This window comes from Pleuronectes platessa, chromosome 10, assembly GCF_947347685.1.
Source record: "Pleuronectes platessa chromosome 10, fPlePla1.1, whole genome shotgun sequence".
Classification (NCBI taxonomy): domain Eukaryota; kingdom Metazoa; phylum Chordata; class Actinopteri; order Pleuronectiformes; family Pleuronectidae; genus Pleuronectes; species Pleuronectes platessa.
In genome coordinates, this window is record NC_070635.1 from 9768081 (window position 1) to 9787809 (window position 19729).

Here is a 19729-nt window from a genome sequence, read left to right on the forward strand (position 1 = left end):
TTTTCTTCTTCTTCTGCTGGTGTTTATTGGTAGCCCACCTTATAGGTGCATTACCGCCACCTTCTGACCTGGAGTGTGGAGCAGTGACTTGGCAGCAAACTAAACGAAACTAAAATGAAACTATTTTATTTTTTCCTGTTTCTCTTCAATAATTCATAAGAAGATGATGTATATTCCTTGATGTCTTTCCTCACACGTTTTTTGAATGTAATATTTAGCTTTTCGTCTTTTAATCCTGATATTAATTCCCTTCTTTGGTAATTATATATGTTACACTCTATCAATAGATGAGTGACAGTTTGTGTTTTTTTGCATTGTTCGCAGATTCCAGTTGGGACTTGCTTGACTATCTTATGAGGAGAATCATTGACTTTCGCTCCTCTGCTTCTCTCTACATGTCATTTTAATTCCCATTATTCTTGCCATGTTTTATGACTGTATTCGTTAATGATCGTTTTGATTTCTGCTTTGCTTAATGTTACTTGAATGTTGGATGCTGATCGTTTTAATGACTTTAAGTTTTGTGTTTATATATATTTGCCTTCCACTCCCATGTGAGCAGGACCCCATAGGACGGAGGTAAAGTATTAAACCCTCTCTGATTTATGGTCCCTCCTCTTCTTCTTGTGATTAAATTATATGTTATCGCACACATTTCAAAACATGGGAGCAATAATTAGTATTATAAGTATATTATTATGTACTCTACTTATTTTCTTATCTATTTCTTAAACTTGTCTCATCGTGCCGTGTGTTATCTTATCTTGGAAGAAAATATGTACATATCCAGGAACTGTGAATAAAATCTCGGTGCAAATGGTTTTTTCAAGCCTAGTTTTAGAACCTCTAACACAGAGACGTGTCATCAACTGTCATTATCGAAGAAGATCTTAATCATTGACATACTTTCATTACAAGTTACTAATAAAATATAAGATGCAAGTTATCTTTTATGGAAACATTAACATCAATTAAATCTCAAATTGTAACTGCACGTTGTTGTGTTCTGAGTTCATCACGACAACGAGCATAAATAAACTACAAACTAGTTTCTCATACATTTTTTAATGCAATCAGAAAACAAACAAAAAGATGTGTGTTGGTTGAAGTAATCAAACAATAAAGCAAAACAAAGTTAAGATCAATAAACACAGAAGTTGACATAAACAAAGTGCTCACACTTACAGTAGTACAGTAACTTGACTCACTGAAACCTCCCAACATTTCCCATCGAGTTGAAAAAGTCTGCTTTAATTCTCAGCAGTAATAATCATTACAATAGATTTATGTAGAAATATTACAAACCTTACTCTTGATATCCTCATTAAACTATAACGTTTTGCAGTTATATTATGTTGATACAAGACTAAAGGTAGGTGCTTTCTTTGCCACTTTATGTAAAAAAAAAAGCAGCCTGAGAATTTGGTCTAACATGAGTCTACAAATCATATAGGTAGACTGATGAGTTAGCCCACTATAATATGCCTTGTTAAATGAAATGTAACTTACTATGTAAATATTACACAGAACATGCTTTGGAAAACATAAATTATGAATAGCAGAATAAATCTTCAAATTACTTCTAATTGTCTCTAATTTGAAAGAGTTAATTAATAATGTTGGTGTAGCACAAGACTTTTACAGCATTGTTGACCTTTCTGAAAAATTACAGAAGAGGATGTTTAGTTACAATCAAACTCAAATTTCAGTCAGGAAGCCGAGAATATTTACCAATTTATAGATATTTGCACAGACGCAGAAGCTCTTCTTGCTAATTTGGGAAAAGGGAAACTAAAAATCGAAGTCTTCCCAGCTATAGATTTTGCAGTGATTTCTATTTGTGTAGACTATTCACAACACTTTAAATTAGGCTCTTACATCCTCATATTCAATCTCTTCTTTTTAAAGCAACCTAGAACAAATTGAAGCCGGATAACACAAGAGAAAGAACTTGTGTGCGTTTTGTAACCTGCAACTGTCAGTGCACAACCACCACCCCCCCGCTACAAAGAGCTTGCTGCAACCTGCACATAACGTGATTAGCTAAGCAGAATAAGATGAGCAATATGTCACTGTGTTGAGATAACGTAGAAATCCAAACTCTGATTTTCACGTAAGAAACATCACACTTGTCACTTTGCAGTCGAGGATGAATTACTCATTGACTTATTTCAAACAAGAAGCATGAAATTCGTGGTTTAAAGAGAAAGCAGGTTTTCAGCCCTGTGAGTAATTTGCCCTTTTACGTGACAGGCAGATCAGTAGTTGTCCTAGGCACATGTCTGAAATACACACGAACTTTGAGAAGGTCCTGACCAACACAAACAAACCAAAAACAGACTTGGGTATAACAGCAGTTTCATCGAACTTGTGAAAGAGTAAACTGTGTCACACAGTGAGAAATTGTGTCCCATTTCTGACATATTCAGGTCACATAGGTAGTAAGTGGTCATCTCTCTCTTCCTGCTCTTCCTCCAAACTTTCTGGGGCCACTGCCCTGTACGCTGGGGAGGCCTCGCGATTTCCTGAGCGGCAGACAAAGTCACACCCGTCCTGTGATTGAGAAATAATGTTTCTTAAGAACTGAATGAAACACACTAGAATCACCCCGACTGATATGACGTCATCGAGAAAGTATAATCAGTACATCTGTCAGCGAGGAGGCATAAAAAAAACAAATCCCAAAAGCTTATAATAATGTCATCATGATGTAGATCAGACTTACCGCTGTCAGGTTACCAAATTCCACCCAGAAAGCGAAATTGGGAAATTGCTCCATCCCTTTGGCGCCAACAATCAGCCGCTGGTAGAGGAAACCTCCAATGAGGTAAACAGCCAGAAGACAAACCCCACTGAAAGCAGAGAGCGAGCGTGATCACTGATCTTTCTAATATTTAACGATAGAAAAGGAATTTTGTGATTTTTTACATACATTATGAGTAATATGGAGCCGGAGCTGAGCTTAGAAGAAAGTTCTTGACACACCGCGCTGGAGTCCAACTTAAACAGGTAAAAACAGTCTTGCTCCCGCTCCCTCTCCTCCCGAAGCACCTCCAGCTGGCCCTGGGTGTGTAAGAGAGAGAGAGAGAGATAGAGAGACGAAGGTAAATAACAGGCGTTTCGAAAGAGACACAGGGTGAAAGGGAGAACTATGTTGTGCTCGGGCAAACATTAGGCCTCTGAGACAGAACGTATTTCAATGAGACTACAAATAAATGCTGGAAAAGTGGTCCTGACTCAAATTTGTACCCAAACACAAGGTGACTAACAATATGATTTATTGTTAATACTTTATTATTATCAGTTATTATGAAAACTCTATGTCAGTGTATTAGAAGAAAGTCATATAATTCATGAAAATTATCTACAATTCTACATTCATCTTCATACCTGAAAGAACGCATTATTTTTATTAAATGCAGAGCTGTTTTTTTTTCATCTAAATGCTCTGTCATTCCGTTTCTTAAATATGATGATGTAAAAGCCATCTGTTTTTCTTTTACCATATCCACCTTCCGGTTGCATGAGATCATAACGAAGGCTTTTCTCTTTTCCTTGGAGCAGTGGGCGTTATATGGTTCGCCATTTCTGTATATCAACATCACCCAGTCACCTGGAGAAGCAGGAACATTTTTAAAACAGACACAGTATTGAACTAAAGCACAACATAAATGTATCCTTGAGTTATTTGAATTCTCAAGCTTCAGCCTTCTTTATGGTAATTTGTAAACACAGAATTCTGCAACATTATCCAAAATATGGGACAAAGAATCTAGCAAATGTCACAAAAGATATCCTGGCAAAACCAAAAAAATGAGGGTCAGGTCTTAGATTCTGCAGAGACTTACCTCCCCCGATGGCTTGCGTTGCATTATACAGTCCAATCACAGTGGTTTTGGTTTCTGTTCCCTTGCTGTCCACTTGAATGAGCCCAGCCCCTTGAACGCCTCCTGCATCGCCACACAACTGGAATATGTACTTGTAACTCTCATCTTTGTCTGGGGACTCTACAGTAAAGCTGTAAAAACAAATGATAATAATAAATACGAGGGTAAAAACTCAAGGCGTAAAACTCCTGAGGGGTTTGCCTTTCACAAATGAGCAATGGAGCCGGAGATTATTTGCTCAGTTCACAAAAACAAAGAAGTGATCACTCTGGGGAAGGGGGGGGGGGGGGGGGAAGAAAGCAGGATGTAATGTTTTATTTCTGCTGCTGAAATGTGATATTGTTCACAGCTCATCGACAACAGTGTTTGCTCATATCACCACAAACTCTCTTGATATCTTCGTTGGTGTCTTTGCTTTTTCATCCTGAGATATTTGTTTTCTTTTGTTTCTTCTCATTTTTGCATCTGTAGCGTGTTAGAAATGTCATCAACACGTCAACTTGCTCATGTTGAATCATGCGGAGGATCTCCTGCTATGTTCTCACATCGGCTCCTACGGACTTTCTGCCGACTCTTCACCAGGGGACTGGCCAGAAGAAGCCAGCAGAAAGTCCGGAGGCTCTCACTTGAACATTAGCGTTCACACACACAGCCCCTTCAGAGTAGGCCAGTACGTTTCTCCTTAATTTCAGTGGAGGCCTGAAAGCAACTTGAGTCGTTACTTACCTCTTATTGGTGAGCGGTGCCAGCCGACTGAGGACTGCTCGGTCCGACTTGGAGTCATAGAGCACTTTACAGCTGTTGGTGCCGTCAGTGGCGAACACCACACTCCCACACAGGACCAGCTGAACTACAAGGGTCCACACCAGGAAGGGCCTTCTACTGGGACAGCTGTACACCTAGAACAGATGTTACAATAACAAACTTATCTTATTTTTTTATATATATATATATATATATATATATATATATATATATATATATATATATTCTTTTTTAAAGGCCTTTATTTCCTTTATCACCAAGCAGGCGACTCTAATATCATAAAATTGTATTCATTGAAGGTGTGACCACATGATAATGTCCAAAACCATGTCAACTGAAAGATAGGCAGCTATTATAGTAAGTGTAGGGTAAATCCTTCCTGTCATTTCTCAATACAAAATGCAATGCATGTTTGCCTTATCAAAACTGACGCTTTCTTATCAATATACTAGTATTCTTTCAGTTTTAGCATCAACAATTGTGTCTATCAGGTGTCAGATGAGAAAAAGCTAAACAAAGAAACAAAAACATAACCCATTTATAATTATATAGAGAAAATACCTGCTGTGTTATTAGGATAAACTATTATAAGTGGAGGCTGTGGTATGCTGGGGACTTCCCAACAGAACAAGTTGATGGTGTGATGGACGATGAAGTTGTGAAACTAAATAAACATCGTGTGCATGTTACAAGTGTGGTCCCCTCTGCACGAGGACACACAGCGAGTTCCACCTGGTTCACCCACCTCCATGCCTGCTCCTGCTGTGAAGGAATGGAACCAGCAGCCTCGATGCTCCCGGACGAGCTGACAGATGAGTGGAAGACGGATCCAGCAGAAGATGAGCTGCAGCTTCCTCTATGCTAACGGTCGCTTCCTGGTTGAGTTCATGAGCAACGCCGTTATGTTTTTATCCTGCGGGTAACGAAAGAAGCGAACCTGGACGCAGTCTGGAGCTTGAGTCGTCAGCTGCCTGCTTCTGCTCTGGATAATAAAGCGACTTTCCCTGTCAGTGAGAGAGGAGAACACCCAGGAAGCTAACAGGCTAACAGGCTACATGCAAACAGCAGCGGAGTGCGGAAGTGACCTGCACAGAGAGACATGTGACCGAGCTCGTGACGAATGGCCAATGATGTGCAGCTGCGTCACAGCGCTGTTTAATGTTGGTGCAAGAACTCCAAAAAATACTACTACTTGTACTACTATACTATACTATATACTAACATATTTTCTTAGGTACCTCTACTTCTACAACGTCTTTATTTACACAACATTATCTGAACATACACTACACATTGACGTGCAAATATATACCCATGTGCAGCATTCACACTATAAGAACAAATCCAAAATTATGAGGATAATTATTAAGTGCATGTGTGTATTTATACATACAGTTGCAGTACAGAAATAACCCAAAAATACAACTGAAATTTAGTTTGAACTTCATTTAACACATACATTGTTAACCCCAATGGCCTTTCTAGACAATTAAGTATATTCAATCTATCTAATTAACGGAAATCTAGAACTGCAACAATATCATATTTGCAGGAAATGAGAGGAATCAATACATTACATTTTTTCAAAAGAGTAGCTCATACCTACTGTGACCATGGATAGCCTCCAGCCCTGCCAAATGATAAGAGGATAAAGTTAATGAATGTATGGGTCATTGTTCTTCCATTCATCTATTACCAGTACTGTGCATCCTCTGAGGGTCGCAGGGGGGCTGGAGCCAAACCAAGCTGACGCCGGGGTGAGACAGGCTGCCAGTACAGAGACAAACAAACAGTCAGACTTATATGGTTCACTGTTGAACTAATGTGACTCTATACCATTCCCACTTTTCCAAGAAGCTCTCATATCCTCCCTGCATCTCCCAAAAGACCTGCCCAGTGGGGCAAATACAGACTATAGTGGCTTTTAACCTCCACCATAACTAAAGCTAAAATGAATCACCATCATACCGAACCACATGATCATAAAACTGAAACATCATGAGGGATCATTTATGGTTTTTATTGTTTTATTATACTCAGCTCTCAGTAGGTGTATCTTTAGAACTGGGAGGTGAACTGTACATTTGTAAAATTCTTTTTAAATGAATTATACACTTCAGTTTACTTTATTTCATCTATAAAGGCCCCCATCAAAATTCATACAGAAAGCATGTTGATAAAGTGAAGGCAGAGGTGAGGAAAAACCTGAGTATTTCTAATGGAAGGCCCCAAAAGAAAGGAAAGTCGTCAAAAAACAAAGTAAAGTAATTTACCACTGTATGCTAATGTCCCTCTCTCCCTCTCCTCCTCTGTGATTGCTTCACTACCTATCGAGGCACATGCTGAAGTTTCCTAGGCCTCAGCAGTGAGCTCTCCTCCACAGAGCATGCTCTCATTCCTCACTTTCTTCCTCCCCTCCCCCACTCCCTCATTCCCTATGCCTCACCTGGCGACACACCCGGCTACTCCATGTCAACCAATCGCTGCTCCAAGACAGACACCAAGGAAGTGCACTTCCTGTATTTCAGCAGAGAACACTGGGGCAGAGGAAAGGAGAGAGTTGTGTACTTTGTTTTTCTTTCCTTTTTTATTTGCCAGATGGGTCCACACAGGCAGTACTTAGAGGGTTTGGAAAGGACTGAAGCAGTCGAGAGATCCAGGAGACCTTTGACAGATTTATGAGAGAGCTCAACGTTCAGCAACAGCGACTGAGAGGACAAGACAGAGAGAAGGAGGAGGGGACAGAAAAGTGTCAATCTGTTCAGACTTGTTTGGGAATTTGGAGCAGGGAAGGTTGAGAGAGACAGGGAGCAAGCAAAAGGGAAAAGCAAGGAGAGCTCAGGCGTAAACATTACACTTTTTACAAGACTTCATTTCGTGAGAGGGGGGAAAGAAAAAGACATGTGTGACTCATCTGGACTAAAGGAAGCCATGTGTAAGGACATCTAGTCAATGTGAATACATGGAACGAATTCTTGTGTTGTTTTGCAACCTAATGCATTTGTAGCTGAGCTGGACTGGAGGGGGGAGATTGGATCTCCCCAGGACGCCACATTCAGGTGAGTCAATCGCTTTAGTAGGTTTTCATGGATCTCAGCTATGCATCCCTCTAGATTTCTTCCAGTCGTGGACGAAGATTCAGATCAGACCTAGTTGTGGTTTACATGTTACATGTCTTGCCTATGTGTCACAGGGCCTCACTTTCTGAAGGGCTTCATTTTGGTATGTTGTACTTTGCAGGTCTGTGTTGCATTCTTACAGACCTGTGAGAGGGTGTCACCTTTTCTCTCGCCTGCTTCTTCCTATTTTACTGTAAAATTACTGTACAGCTAGGTTTAGGCTTCAGGTATCATATGGCTACTAGCATGGACTTGCATTTGTAGGTATTTACTATGTTTGACAAAAAAAAAAAAAGTAAGCAGCTGAATTGCTGCATTAGTGGTAACTTTTTAGAGGTAACCGCAACATTAGTTGAATATAAAGACATTTTCAGTTCTGTGAAATTATCACAATATGGATTTTGTGCAGAGCCTTCTGCTTTGCTTCCGTTTGATCTGCATGACAGTGGTTTGTCCTTGAAAGTGCCTTGATTGTTACTGCTTCGTGTCTTTTAGGTTCTCCATATTGGACCACAATGGCGACCAAAAGACCCAGCTGCACCCTCTTCGACACTGTATCTAACATAAACATGTCTGACCGCAAGCTTCAGCCAGGTGGAAAAATCTCCCGGGATCCAAGTCCCAGACCAGCAAAGACTGCCCAGTCGGAGCGAGACCGAGACGGCAAACGAGAAGAAGACCGGAGGAGGGAAACAGAAGTGGAGAAAACGAGAGACAAAGCGAGATACAAAGACGTAGACCCACGAGAGAGATACTATGAAAGAACGCCTGTGTCCAGGATGAGAGAGGAAGAAAAAGAGTGGAGGGAGAGAGAAAGGAGGCAAGGAGACGACAGTTGCAGAAATGGACGGCCACTGTCAAATCTAGAGAGGGACCTTAAGAGAGAGGTGGGGAAGAAAGGAGACACATTTCCCAGAATGAGAAAAAGCAGTGAGGAACGTGACAGAAGAACCATGTGCACCACGAAGATTGATGAAAAAAAAGGAGAAAGTAGGCAGAGGCGAATGGAGGGAGACAACTGGGAGAGAGAGCAAATGAAGACATGGCAGAGGGAGCAGTACAGAGAGAGAGAAAGAGATGAGAGGCAAAGCAGGGCAAAGGACGAGGGGAGAAAGAGTGGAGGGAGACCTGTGGACGATCAGAAATTGCGACAGAGGGAAAGATATGAGGGAAAAATATCTGATGCTGATTTTCATGACAGGGGAAGAGAGCGGGGAGATTCGAGGGACAGAAGAGAGAGAGATGCTTTGAGGAAGCGAGAGAAGCCAAGGCCTTACATGGGAGAAAAGCAGGTCAGGTTGAGGTCACCGGACATACGAAGAGACAGAGAGATCCACTCGAATAGGAAGGAGAGGGACGGGACGCCGAGACGAGAGGGAAAGAGGGACACCAAAAGTGAAGGGGACAGTGATGAGAGAGAGATGAGGAGGGAAAAGGTAAGGCACAGAGAGAGGGAGGAGTTGATATATCAACACAGCAAAAGCGAGGGGGACAATAAGGGCAAAATACAGAGGGAGACAGATCCAAATAGGCAGGGATACAGAGAGGACGACAGGCAGAGGGACAGAGACAGAGAGCGAGAGGAGGATAGATCTAGGCGGAGGGCAGAGGAGAAAGATAGGGAGAGGTATAAAGATATTGACAGGAGAGCAGCAAAGGAGGGAGAGAAATGGAGGGAAAGTGGGAGAGACTTGAAAGAGGACAGAGCCCGGCCAAACGACAGTATAGAGGACGACCGATACAAGCAGAGGAGAGACAGAGAAAGAGAGGCTGAGCGTAGGGGGGATGATACAGCAGGAAGAAGCAAAAGCAAGGTGGCGCCTCAGGTGCCGCCACGATCCCAGAGCAGTGGAGAGTGGAGCAGTGACATGGACAGCGAGGTGAGATACAGAAAAGGTCGAGACCGTTATGAAGAGAACGAATCGGGGAGAGAGAGAACAGCCGAGCGCAAGAGAGATGTGGAAGAAGCGAGGGATCCAGAGAGAGCTGCTGAAAGAAGGCAAAGGGATCAGAAGAGGGGCGAAAGAAGAGAGAGAGAGAGGGGAGAGGGGACAGGCAGCTTGCCAGCACAGAGGAGGATGTGGTTAGAGCCGCAGAGCGGCAAGAATACTAAAGAAGAGTTTGTAGACACACAGAGACAGACGAGGGGGAGAGAAGAAGAGAAGATTGTGGTGTCACGGGCAGAGCGGGAAAGAGAGATGCAACAAGTCAAAGAGGAACCAGATGAGAGCAGTTACAGAGAGAGACATGCAGGCAGAGAGGAGAGCAGCAGAAACATGGAGGGGGAGGCCGAGGGTGTGAGTGTAGATGGAGAGGAGGTCTGGAGAGAAACTGATAAAGTGGGAAAGCAATATCTGTCCGACAGCAGTGGTGGAATAGAAGGAGGCTGGGAGAGGGATGCGGAGAACTTGACAGATGATAGTGACAGGGAGGAAGAGAGCAGCAGCGACTATTTCATCCGCCGCGAGAAAGGAGGAGAAGGGGAATCAGGTAGGAAGCAAGAGAGAGACAGCATGCTGTCAGTAGAGGACGGCTTTGTGACGGTGTCCAGCGGTGGAGACGAGGAGGATGAGAGGGAAGAAGATGAAGAAGAGGAGTTTAAGGACTGTCAGGAATCCTGGGGAGGTGGAATTAAATATGACGGCTCCCCGCCTGTTGGCTTCAAGGGCCCTGAGGGAGACAAGGAGAGGGTAGGAGAATTGACAACAGGGAAGGAGGAGGCAGTTAATGAGGAGAAACAAGGGAGGGAGAAGCAGTCAAAATATGTCATCAGTGTGTATGGGCAAATTTTACCGAAGTCAAAACCTGGTGACAGGTCATTGTCACAAGTTGATGAGATGGGAGTTGACGACCCAAATTTAGAAAAGTATCGTCACCACAGCGATGACGTCACGCAGACACTTCAGGGTGACCAGCATCCACAACTGAGTAGAAAGCATGAACATCCATTCACCTACGACCAGGACACAGAAGGCAAGAGCGAGCATGACATGACAACAGAAAAGGAAGTGCGGGACAGGTCGTCTTCAGGACCTCAAGACTCAGAGGCTGAAGAGGGAGTGAGGAGCAAAGTGGAGAACCCGTATGAGGAAATAGGGCAGATTAAAAGAGACTCACAAACTGAAAAGCTCCTTGTAAAGTGGAGAGAGAAAAATATAATACCGGACGAAAGGAAGAGTGAGCAGCTTTCTCCAACTAATCCCTACGGTGATGTGTTTCCTCTGGCCAATGTGGAACAAATTCAACCCATCTTGGATGGAACTGGAGCAATGAGTCCAGAAGAGGTGGAGGCCATTCGCATCCGGATGAGTGGGGCATGGAGCATGTCCGAGGAGCCCAAGCGGCACTCGCAAGCCCCCCACCTCAAATGGGCCAAAAATGTGGTTCTCGAGATCCTGGGACAGTCGGAGGATCAGCTGAAGGATGAGCCGAACCCAGGGAAACGCGGAGAGGTCAACCAGTCTGAGAAAGACAGACAGCAGGAGGACAGAGGGCTTCCTGTTGGTAGGATGTCAATGGACGAAGAGCACCCCGCGCCCGAGCTGGAGGAGTACTTGCCGTTGGAAATGGAGGGATTCAGAGGTATGGGGCAGAGCCAAGCTGACATGCATGCTGAGCTGTTCATAGCCATGCATGGTGACAGTGACACACCCACACACACTCATGCTGACACACTGCTAGACACAGAAGGGAAGGAGGGGGACAATACGGGAAAAGAGACTGAGCCCACTCGTCACCTTCAGCTAGAAAAGGCAGATATAGACGTGACAATTTCTCAAGAGGGAGGCGAGGAAGTTGTGCTATCAGAGGCAGAAAAAGAAGAACGTAGAGACAAGGAAGTGGAGATGTATTTATCTGTGAGCAACACTCTGTACAAGCCTAGCAGCTGCCCCATTCTTAATTTTGAATCTGAATCTGACCTCCTCGTCCCCTCCAGAGAGGCTGAGAGCCAGGAGGAGGTCGAGAGAGAGGGTGAAAGTGAAGAAGAGAGGGAGGGAGGGGAGCCTCAGGAGGGGGGTACCACCGCGGAGGAGGGAGAGATGGGGGTAGGAGAAGAAATGGAAGGGGAGAGTAGAGAGGGAGAGGTGGTGGCAAAGACGCAAGTAAAAGGGACTCTGAAGAGCGGTTTCAGTTTCCGAGACTTGGGTCCCGAGGCTCGGATACGAAGGATGGGGATCCGTAAAACTACTGAACGAAGAAAAGGAGAGCTTGTAGAAGAAGAGGAAGAAGAGGAAGAAGAGGAAGGTGGTGGAAGGGATCGCAGAACCCGAATATTCTCGACAACAGGTAACGACAGAGGATTGAGGATTGACCAACAAATCAAAATGGCTCACATCAATCATTTCAAAGAGGCACATAATTGCCTCACCTCTCCTCACTTTAAACCCCTGTCTATGTTTCCACCAATCAGCATCTGCAGCTTGATTCGTTGATCAGATTGCAACGTTTCGTACCCACAGGGGAAACTCCCAGGAGGCACCTTGCAGACTGAGAGTTTTCTTAATGTTTTTGTCGTTTCATCAACCACAGAACCAACAATCTAGGGCTCGCAGACGTGTCCACGCGCTGATCTGATGTCATTACATTACCTCTAAACTGGAATCTGCGTCACAGTGTTTTGGTTGCAGGTGGTGGGTGGGGATCAGTGGAGGTGGAGAGTGAATTAGCTAAAAGGCGGAGGTTGATCATACTTTGAGGCACAGCACAAGAAGAACTGGAAACACACTCGTCTCTTTGATTGTGCTTTTTGTTATTTATGTAATTTAATCTATCTATTTATCTATTTATTTGTGTATTTATTCATCTTTATTTTATTTTAATTTATTCTGAGTGCTGCTGGGGTTAATCGTAAATCAGTGCCTGGGAATTAGGTATGCTGTTTTATAACGTGTCAACAAAAGGATACTTCTACATTTCAGATGATGAGGATGATCGGAGTAAAAGCTGGGGAGAAGTGGAGCTCAGGTGAATAAAACAATCGCACACAACACGACTGCACTGCGAACACACGTTTCTTGTGACTTACGGCTCATTCATTTTACCTACGCTTGTGTTGTCTTTTGGCTAAGCTCATGTTGTTTTGAAACGGGACTTTTCTCAATCTTAGACCTTTCCACTTCTTTGTCTTATTTAAATTCAGATTTAGTTTCCTCGACAAACTGTAGTGGCTGTAGTTCAGGTATATCAAGAAAGTCACTGAATGTTTTAAACACTCAAAACAATCCGGTCCTGCACTTTAAATGCTTATGTTCCACGTTAAAAAGGAGATTTTATATTTTTTTTTTTACTCATGCCTCACTGTTATAAAGTTTCTTTCTTTGCACTACAGGAATGTTTTGGACACAATCGACAGACGGAAAAGGAATTCGAGGTTTTTCAGTGAGTCCCTCTTTTTTTGTTTTTCAGCCATATTCCCGTCAACCTCATTACATTAGTACATAAATTCTCAAGGGATAAATCAAGTTCTTTCATTTTCATTCTCAAAATATATCATGGGTATTTTTTTTTGTGCTGAGTTGCATTTCCGGATGAATCTTGAGGCTGCGTAAAGGAAAAGGTTGTGTAGGCGATAGTGACGTGCATTCAGATCATATCTCCTCTGACTGTGGCCAGGAAAAGCAAGACATGTCTTGAGCATTTCCCTTCAATGAGAGTGATTCATATCCTGTTTAACGCCGCCTCAATAACTGTTTACCTCGTCCCAGCAACATCTTGGCTGTTGAACGTAGATGAAAGACATAAATGTTATTAAATTAGTGTGTTTTGCTGTTTGCTCGTTCGAGTTCAAATTATGTTCTAAACTGAGCTTAATCTAAAATGGCAGCCGTTCTCTGGGGCTATGATTGATACTGCGTATGTGCTGTATTGAGCATGTGTGAGTCTGTGCAAGCCACAGACAGGTTTCTGCAAGTAGCTCCTAACTTCAGGGGAAAACAGCTGCTGCAGTAACTTTGCATTCCGACAAGTACGTGTAAAAGGAATGTCAAATGCAAACAGCTCCTCTTGGCTAACAGTGTTCCTCTCTCCGTCTCCCTTCTTTTCTATGCTTTCTGTATTTTTCAACCCTCTTCTTTCTTTCTCTCCCTCTTCTCTCCCCTCTCTGTCTTTCCATCTGTTTCACTCCCTCTCCTCCTCCCAGATGCTGCCCAGCTCTACCAGCAGTACAGCGAGGCGGCGCAGAACTTTGAGATCCTGAGTCAGGCTCGCTCCGATGGCCCGTCGGTGACCGAGGACAACACCTCCCCTACTGCTCTGTCGCCTCTTCCTGCCCGCAGACCTCTACCTCCACTACCGCCTGTCCCACACCCTCACTCCTTGTCACACAAGCCCTCCATCACCAGTGTACAAAGCTTGCCTCTTCCTGAGCCCCCAAAGAGCGAGGGCAGGCCTTCCTCTCCCCGTCTGTCCCTCACACTCCAACAGTCATCCACACTGTGGCGGGACCTGCCTGGGGTCAGGAACAGTGGTCAACTGGACGATCTCTCAGAGGACCAGAGGCGCCTGCAGGAGGTATCACATGGTTTTTCTGTCACCACTTATTGGCATGCAATTCCTCCAGCAGCAAGTTTCTAGGTTTTTGCCCTTGAATTTCACTGAGGCAGGAATGTTTTACAAACCTTTACATGGGGATTTTAAAGCTTGATATTTACTGTCTCTGAAAGGAAGGCTCAACCATAATCTTGCATTTTTACTTCTTTGGAAAGTTGAGGGCACATCAAAGTCCTCTGGGCTTTTAAATGCAACTCGGTCAGCCACATTTCTTCCCACAGACTTACTTCCGAATCCAGTCCAAATACATTTGAATAAATTTGATTAAAAACAGATGACATTCAACTTAAAATTTAAACAACTCAAATGGTGCTTTTACTACTGTAAAGATTGAGCAATGTGGAAATTTCCCAGTCAGAAGTTGTGCACTTGTTTTACTGGAAGTGAACAGCTTGTATGTTTAATGAGTAGGAAATGATTATTCTGCGCTCTTTAAATTAAACTAAACACCAATTCTGATTTGAATGATTCACTGCCTTGTGCTTGTTTATCATATTTAAGTGACCATACAGCCTTTTTCACAGCAGCAGCTTCCCTACTTTATTCATATGATGCTGAACCTTTAGCAAATGGAGTACTGAGATGAATCATCTTTTTACAGTTATTACTTAACACATCAAAACTCTAGCGTTACTCGGAATACTCTGATTGCCAAATCCCACAACAACCCCCCTCCATTAATACAGTTTTCATTATTAGAAGAGTGCCTCTTGCCAGAAGCTGTGATGCATCGACATGTTTCTCTGGTACTGTAGGGTTTTTTCTTGTAAACAGACGTGCCACTTGTTGTGAAATAACTCTTCTATGTTAGTCACGTCCTCGTCACCGTCTCTCTGCCTAGGAGAAAAAAAAAGCTCCTCACTTATCTGCTTTGAATCATTGTCTAGTTTTTCTCTTTTTGTGTTAATCTGTTCTATCATCTGTGTTTTGCTTTCTCAGGTGAGATTTGAAGTGTTGACCTCAGAAGCCTCCTACTGCCGGAGTTTGGATATTGTTGTTGAACACTTTGTCAAGTCCAAACAGCTGGGGGCGCTGTTGACCACGCAAGATAGAAACTGGCTGTTCTCCCGGCTTGCAGATGTTCGAGCCATCAGCCACAGGTTAGAGATTTTAAACATTTACTACAGCAAGTTCTTAATTGATTTTCGGCATATCTTTTACATTTTTATTATATCTGTCTGACAAAATCACTCATATGTGATATGAATACGTGATAATCAACCATGTTTGTGTAAAATACAGCATCACAAGTCAATGGGAGAAATCAGCATAACAATGATCTTGTGGGTTTTGTTTTAGTTTTTTGTCCAAGCTGGAGGAGCGTGTGGAAACGGAGATCGTTCACTTCACCGTGTGTGATATCATCGTTCGGCACTGTCAGCGCTTCAAAATGGTTTATGTGCCCTACCTCACCAACCAGTCCTATCAGGATGCCACCTACCAGAGACTCATGTAAGCCACCCAGTCAAGCTTTTCTGTTTTTCTCTGTTGGAACATCAGTTTTTGTTCGTGACTCGGATATAGATCCAGAGAAAACCACAGCAGGATCATTTCCTCTCTCTGAAAATAACAATCACCACATTTCCAGCAGTGAATTTGATTTCTAGTTGTTGAAAACTTCGGCCACTGTCGGTTTTTATTTCTGTCTGTCTGTGCATTCAAAATTGGTCTTTCTTGCAGGAATGAGAATCAAGGTTTCAAGCGGATTGTGGATAAACTAGAGAGGAGTCCAGTTTGTCAGAGACTTCCTCTTCGCTCCTTCCTCGTCCTTCCTTTCCAACGGATCACAAGAATAAAGCTGCTGGTCCAGGTGTGTGATTTTGTGTATGCTCTCTGACACATCATCATTAGTCCTGTACCTTTTTACCTAACCTTGACACACACACACGCTTTTTCCTTACAGAACATTGTGAAGAGAACTACTCCAGGTACAGCGGAGGCGATACACGCCATCAAAGCTATGAAACTCCTGGAGAAGGTACAACAGGAGCCTCTTTCCCACCGTTAAAAGTTCTTGTTTTTGATTCTTAGGTGATAAATCTGTTTCTCTTTCATTCTCTGTCTCCTCTAGTTGATTCAAGAGAGTAATGACAGCATCTCCCAAATGAAAAACATCGAGTCCCTGGTCACTCTTAGTGCTAAGGTGGACTTTGAATGTAGGGTAAGTCGTAATAATAATAATACGTGGTTAAAACAGGATAAAGAGATTTCAGGACTGAGGCAAATAAGATAACACAAAAGATAACACTGATTCTGCACGAAATGTTCCAGTTCCAGAGCTGAGGAACCTCAATGATGATCTATTATTCTACTACATGTTCCTGTATCATGTATCATGACATTGATTTGGGCCACATGTTCCAGAACAAAGGAATCAATTCTATGGGTATTTTCAGTGATTTTCATAAAAGTTACAACTAAAGAAATCATTTCATAAAATGATCTCAACTCCAGTTTTATGGAGGTTTCTTCTCCATTAGGGTCTTTATCAGGAGATGTAGTAAACATAGCCTTAGCTTGGAGATGGCTCTGCTGTGCTCACATGATCTATAGTCAAAGGATAATAGGCGGTCAGATGTACAGCTGACCATGAGATGGTCCAGAAAATGCTATTATGTGGATCTTGAGTCAAGATCATTTAGTAAAACTGTGATTTCCAAGCTGAAATGTTCATCTTCTCTGTGTGTGTGTCTGTGTCATAGACTCTTCCCCTGATCAGTCAGTCTCGGAGGTTGGTGCGGGAAGGCGTGGTCACGGAGCTGATGGATTTCTCCCTGAAAGACACAGAGAGGAACATTCACATGCACCTATTCAATGACTACTTGCTAATTTCACTACATAAAGAGTGAGTCAACCCACATGTTCTTCTGTTATGTTTGAATAGTCCGTCCTCGGACAGGGCGATAAATCACATCAGTATAAAAGTTTCCACATCAGTGATTGTTGATAACTATCACGATAAATGTGACAGAAATATTATTATTTATTTAAATTCCTGAGTGAAGGTTGTTTTTTCTTCATGAGCAGAGAATGACTAACACTTGATAAACAAATCTAATAATAATATGTAAAACCCCCTCTCTGTGCTAACACAATTCATGTGTTAGCACAAAGCTTGTATATATATACAAGCTTTGTTATATTGCTACTGATGATTATTATTGATATTGTTTAATTGCCCAGCCGGAACCCATCTGTAACTGGCATGTCCCCAAAGTATTTTATTTTTCCTTCAGTACCTTCCACCATCTGATGTCTCTCCTGTTCTTTCGCTTTCTGTTGCCTGCAGGGGAGGAAGATTCACTGTAATCGACCACTCTCCTGTAGCAGAGCTGCGTGCTGAGAACTGCCGTATCAAGCTTCACTCTTTACAGAAGAACGTGTTCCGGCTGCACATGTTGCACAAATCCCTGCTGCTAAGGACTGACACACAGTAAGAGAGCGAGATAGCCGCAGGGAATGTCTGTTTTCATATAAGTAGAAAAAAGGGACGGCTGATATACTCCTCTTTGCTTTTTTGCTTCCCTTCAGGAGTGACAAGTTACGTTGGATATCTGCTCTTTCCCGGCCACACCCTGAAATAGATTTTTCTGCAGCTCAAGGTAAACACTTCATTTTGATGTTTAAAAATTTGAATGTCAGACATTATTTGTGGTTCACCCGCTGAGAGAATGAGGATGCTGTAAAACATCACTAAGATCATATCATGAAGCAGACATGACTGGGCAGGTGAAGACATTCGTGAGCTTTAACGTGACGATACGTGTTGGAAATATGGGGACTTTCTGAAAGCTACAAAATCCCCCACTTGGCAGAAAGATTATAAAACAAACTAGTACCAACAGGGAGGTAACCAGCCAACTAACTAAAACTGGAATAATCTGTCTGTCAGTCTATCTGTATTTTGAAGTTTTTTTTAGACGGGTGCTTATCGATAAACCTTAAAACACTGTTTTCCGATGTGGGTTGATGTAACGAAAAAGGCAAACGTACACAGCAAGGGCCTGTTCCTGCACACACATGCATGTGCACTTACAGGTACATGCAATGCTCCATTCACACATCTAGTGCAGTGCCGATCAGTCACTGCTGTAAAAAAACATCCCTAGAGGTCGGCTGAGATTATCAAATCCAAGAATGCAGTGTCTCAGGAGCACCTCGAAGCAGTTTATCAGCAGGCTATCAGGGGTATTGTAGAATTTGTTGTGGTGATCTATTTACCGATAGACCGTATGTGTGACCACGTTTTTCTTCTCTCTGTGCAGATTTCCCACAGATGCAGTGTATGCGATCTTTTGTTGGGCAGCAGCCTGATGAGCTGTCTTTAGAAAAAGCTGAGGTCATTCTAGTTCACCAGCAAAGCAGCGACCGTGAGTTCATCACACGACCTCCGCCATCATTCTCCTGCATCCATTTTTGGATTAATGCACAGAACCATGTAGGTCACAGAAGCATTAAAGTCTTTTTTTGTTGCATTCCTTCTATTTCACAGATTGGGTAGAGGGGACCCGACTGTCTGACCGGCATCATGGATGGGTGCCCGAGTCCCATTTGGAAACCATAACCAACTCTAGAGTCCGAGAGCGCAACCTGTCAGATGCTCTCAAGCTTACAACTGCCAAAGCTGCCGTTTGAGCGGCATGGTCAGAGTGGCACCAGACAGTGGGACGTCCTGGATGAGACTATTTGTAAAGGATAAGCTGGAAGATGGACAATGGACATTCAGTGAATCAAAGGGGAAAGCAGTTGAAATGCATCTCGACGTGGCATCGCCTGTTTCACTCTGTGGGGGAAAATATATGTATATCAATGTAGAGCGACGCAAGAACGGCTGCCAGAAAGACATTAAAAGTGTTGTCACTGTACTAAAGAGCATCTACGCCACAAACAACATTGTGTGTTTTTTGCTAAAACTTACAGAGAGGTGATTTTTAGAATGAATTGTGGAAAATGTATTATAATTTGTGCATAGTACTGAATCTAATGCTTTTATGACGCGTGCCCCGAACAAAATTGGCCCCTGAATGCAGGAAAGAGCTGTCGGAAATCAGGCGAACAAAAAAAAGCTGCACAGGACATTTCAATAAACTCAGATTGATGGAATAAAAATCACTTTGGAACACGAGCCTGCTTTTTTTCTGTCTGTTTTGATCCAGGACATCTGTGCATTAGCAGGAATGTTGTTGCACGCCCACCACGAGTTGCACGTGATCGCGGGCATGCGGCTGCAGGAAGTGTTTACAGAACAACGTGAACTGCACACACACACACACGAGTGCGCGCCAAGCACGTAGCCTGGATGAGGCGCGGCCGGGGAGGAGGGGGTGTCACCCTGCAGTGGCCTGGTCCAGTTTTCAACAACAGCCATTGGTTGAAAGAAGTCGCAAGGAGAGTAAGGCTCAGCCAATG

General features: G+C 43.1%; 2 protein-coding genes across 3 annotated transcripts; one reads left to right on the forward strand and one right to left on the reverse strand.

Annotated features, from left to right (window-relative positions):
• Positions 1-1049: 1049 nt before the first annotated feature.
• On the reverse strand, positions 1050-11421 carry m6pr (mannose-6-phosphate receptor (cation dependent)). Of its 2 annotated transcripts, none has more exons than XM_053432913.1 (7): positions 11307-11421; positions 4614-4737; positions 3849-4018; positions 3504-3613; positions 2933-3063; positions 2726-2852; positions 1050-2553 (listed from the first exon to the last, which is right to left on the reverse strand). In XM_053432913.1, the coding sequence occupies exons 1-7, from the start codon at positions 11404-11406 to the stop codon at positions 2431-2433; spliced, it is 885 nt and encodes a 294-aa protein (XP_053288888.1). In that variant the 5' UTR covers positions 11407-11421; the 3' UTR covers positions 1050-2430. The 2 variants fall into 2 exon arrangements, with proteins under 2 accessions (XP_053288888.1, XP_053288887.1); XM_053432912.1 differs by lacking the exon at positions 11307-11421 and adding an exon at positions 5398-5759 and having other exon boundaries at positions 4614-4786.
• Positions 7143-19445, forward strand: arhgef5 (Rho guanine nucleotide exchange factor (GEF) 5). Its single transcript, XM_053432911.1, has 15 exons — positions 7143-7711; positions 8267-11353; positions 12691-12736; positions 13101-13150; positions 13911-14281; positions 15260-15420; positions 15620-15772; positions 16001-16130; positions 16224-16298; positions 16392-16481; positions 17023-17165; positions 17610-17753; positions 17852-17922; positions 18586-18690; positions 18813-19445. The coding sequence occupies exons 2-15, from the start codon at positions 8287-8289 to the stop codon at positions 18953-18955; spliced, it is 4749 nt and encodes a 1582-aa protein (XP_053288886.1). The 5' UTR covers positions 7143-7711; positions 8267-8286; the 3' UTR covers positions 18956-19445.
• Positions 19446-19729: the final 284 nt, after the last annotated feature.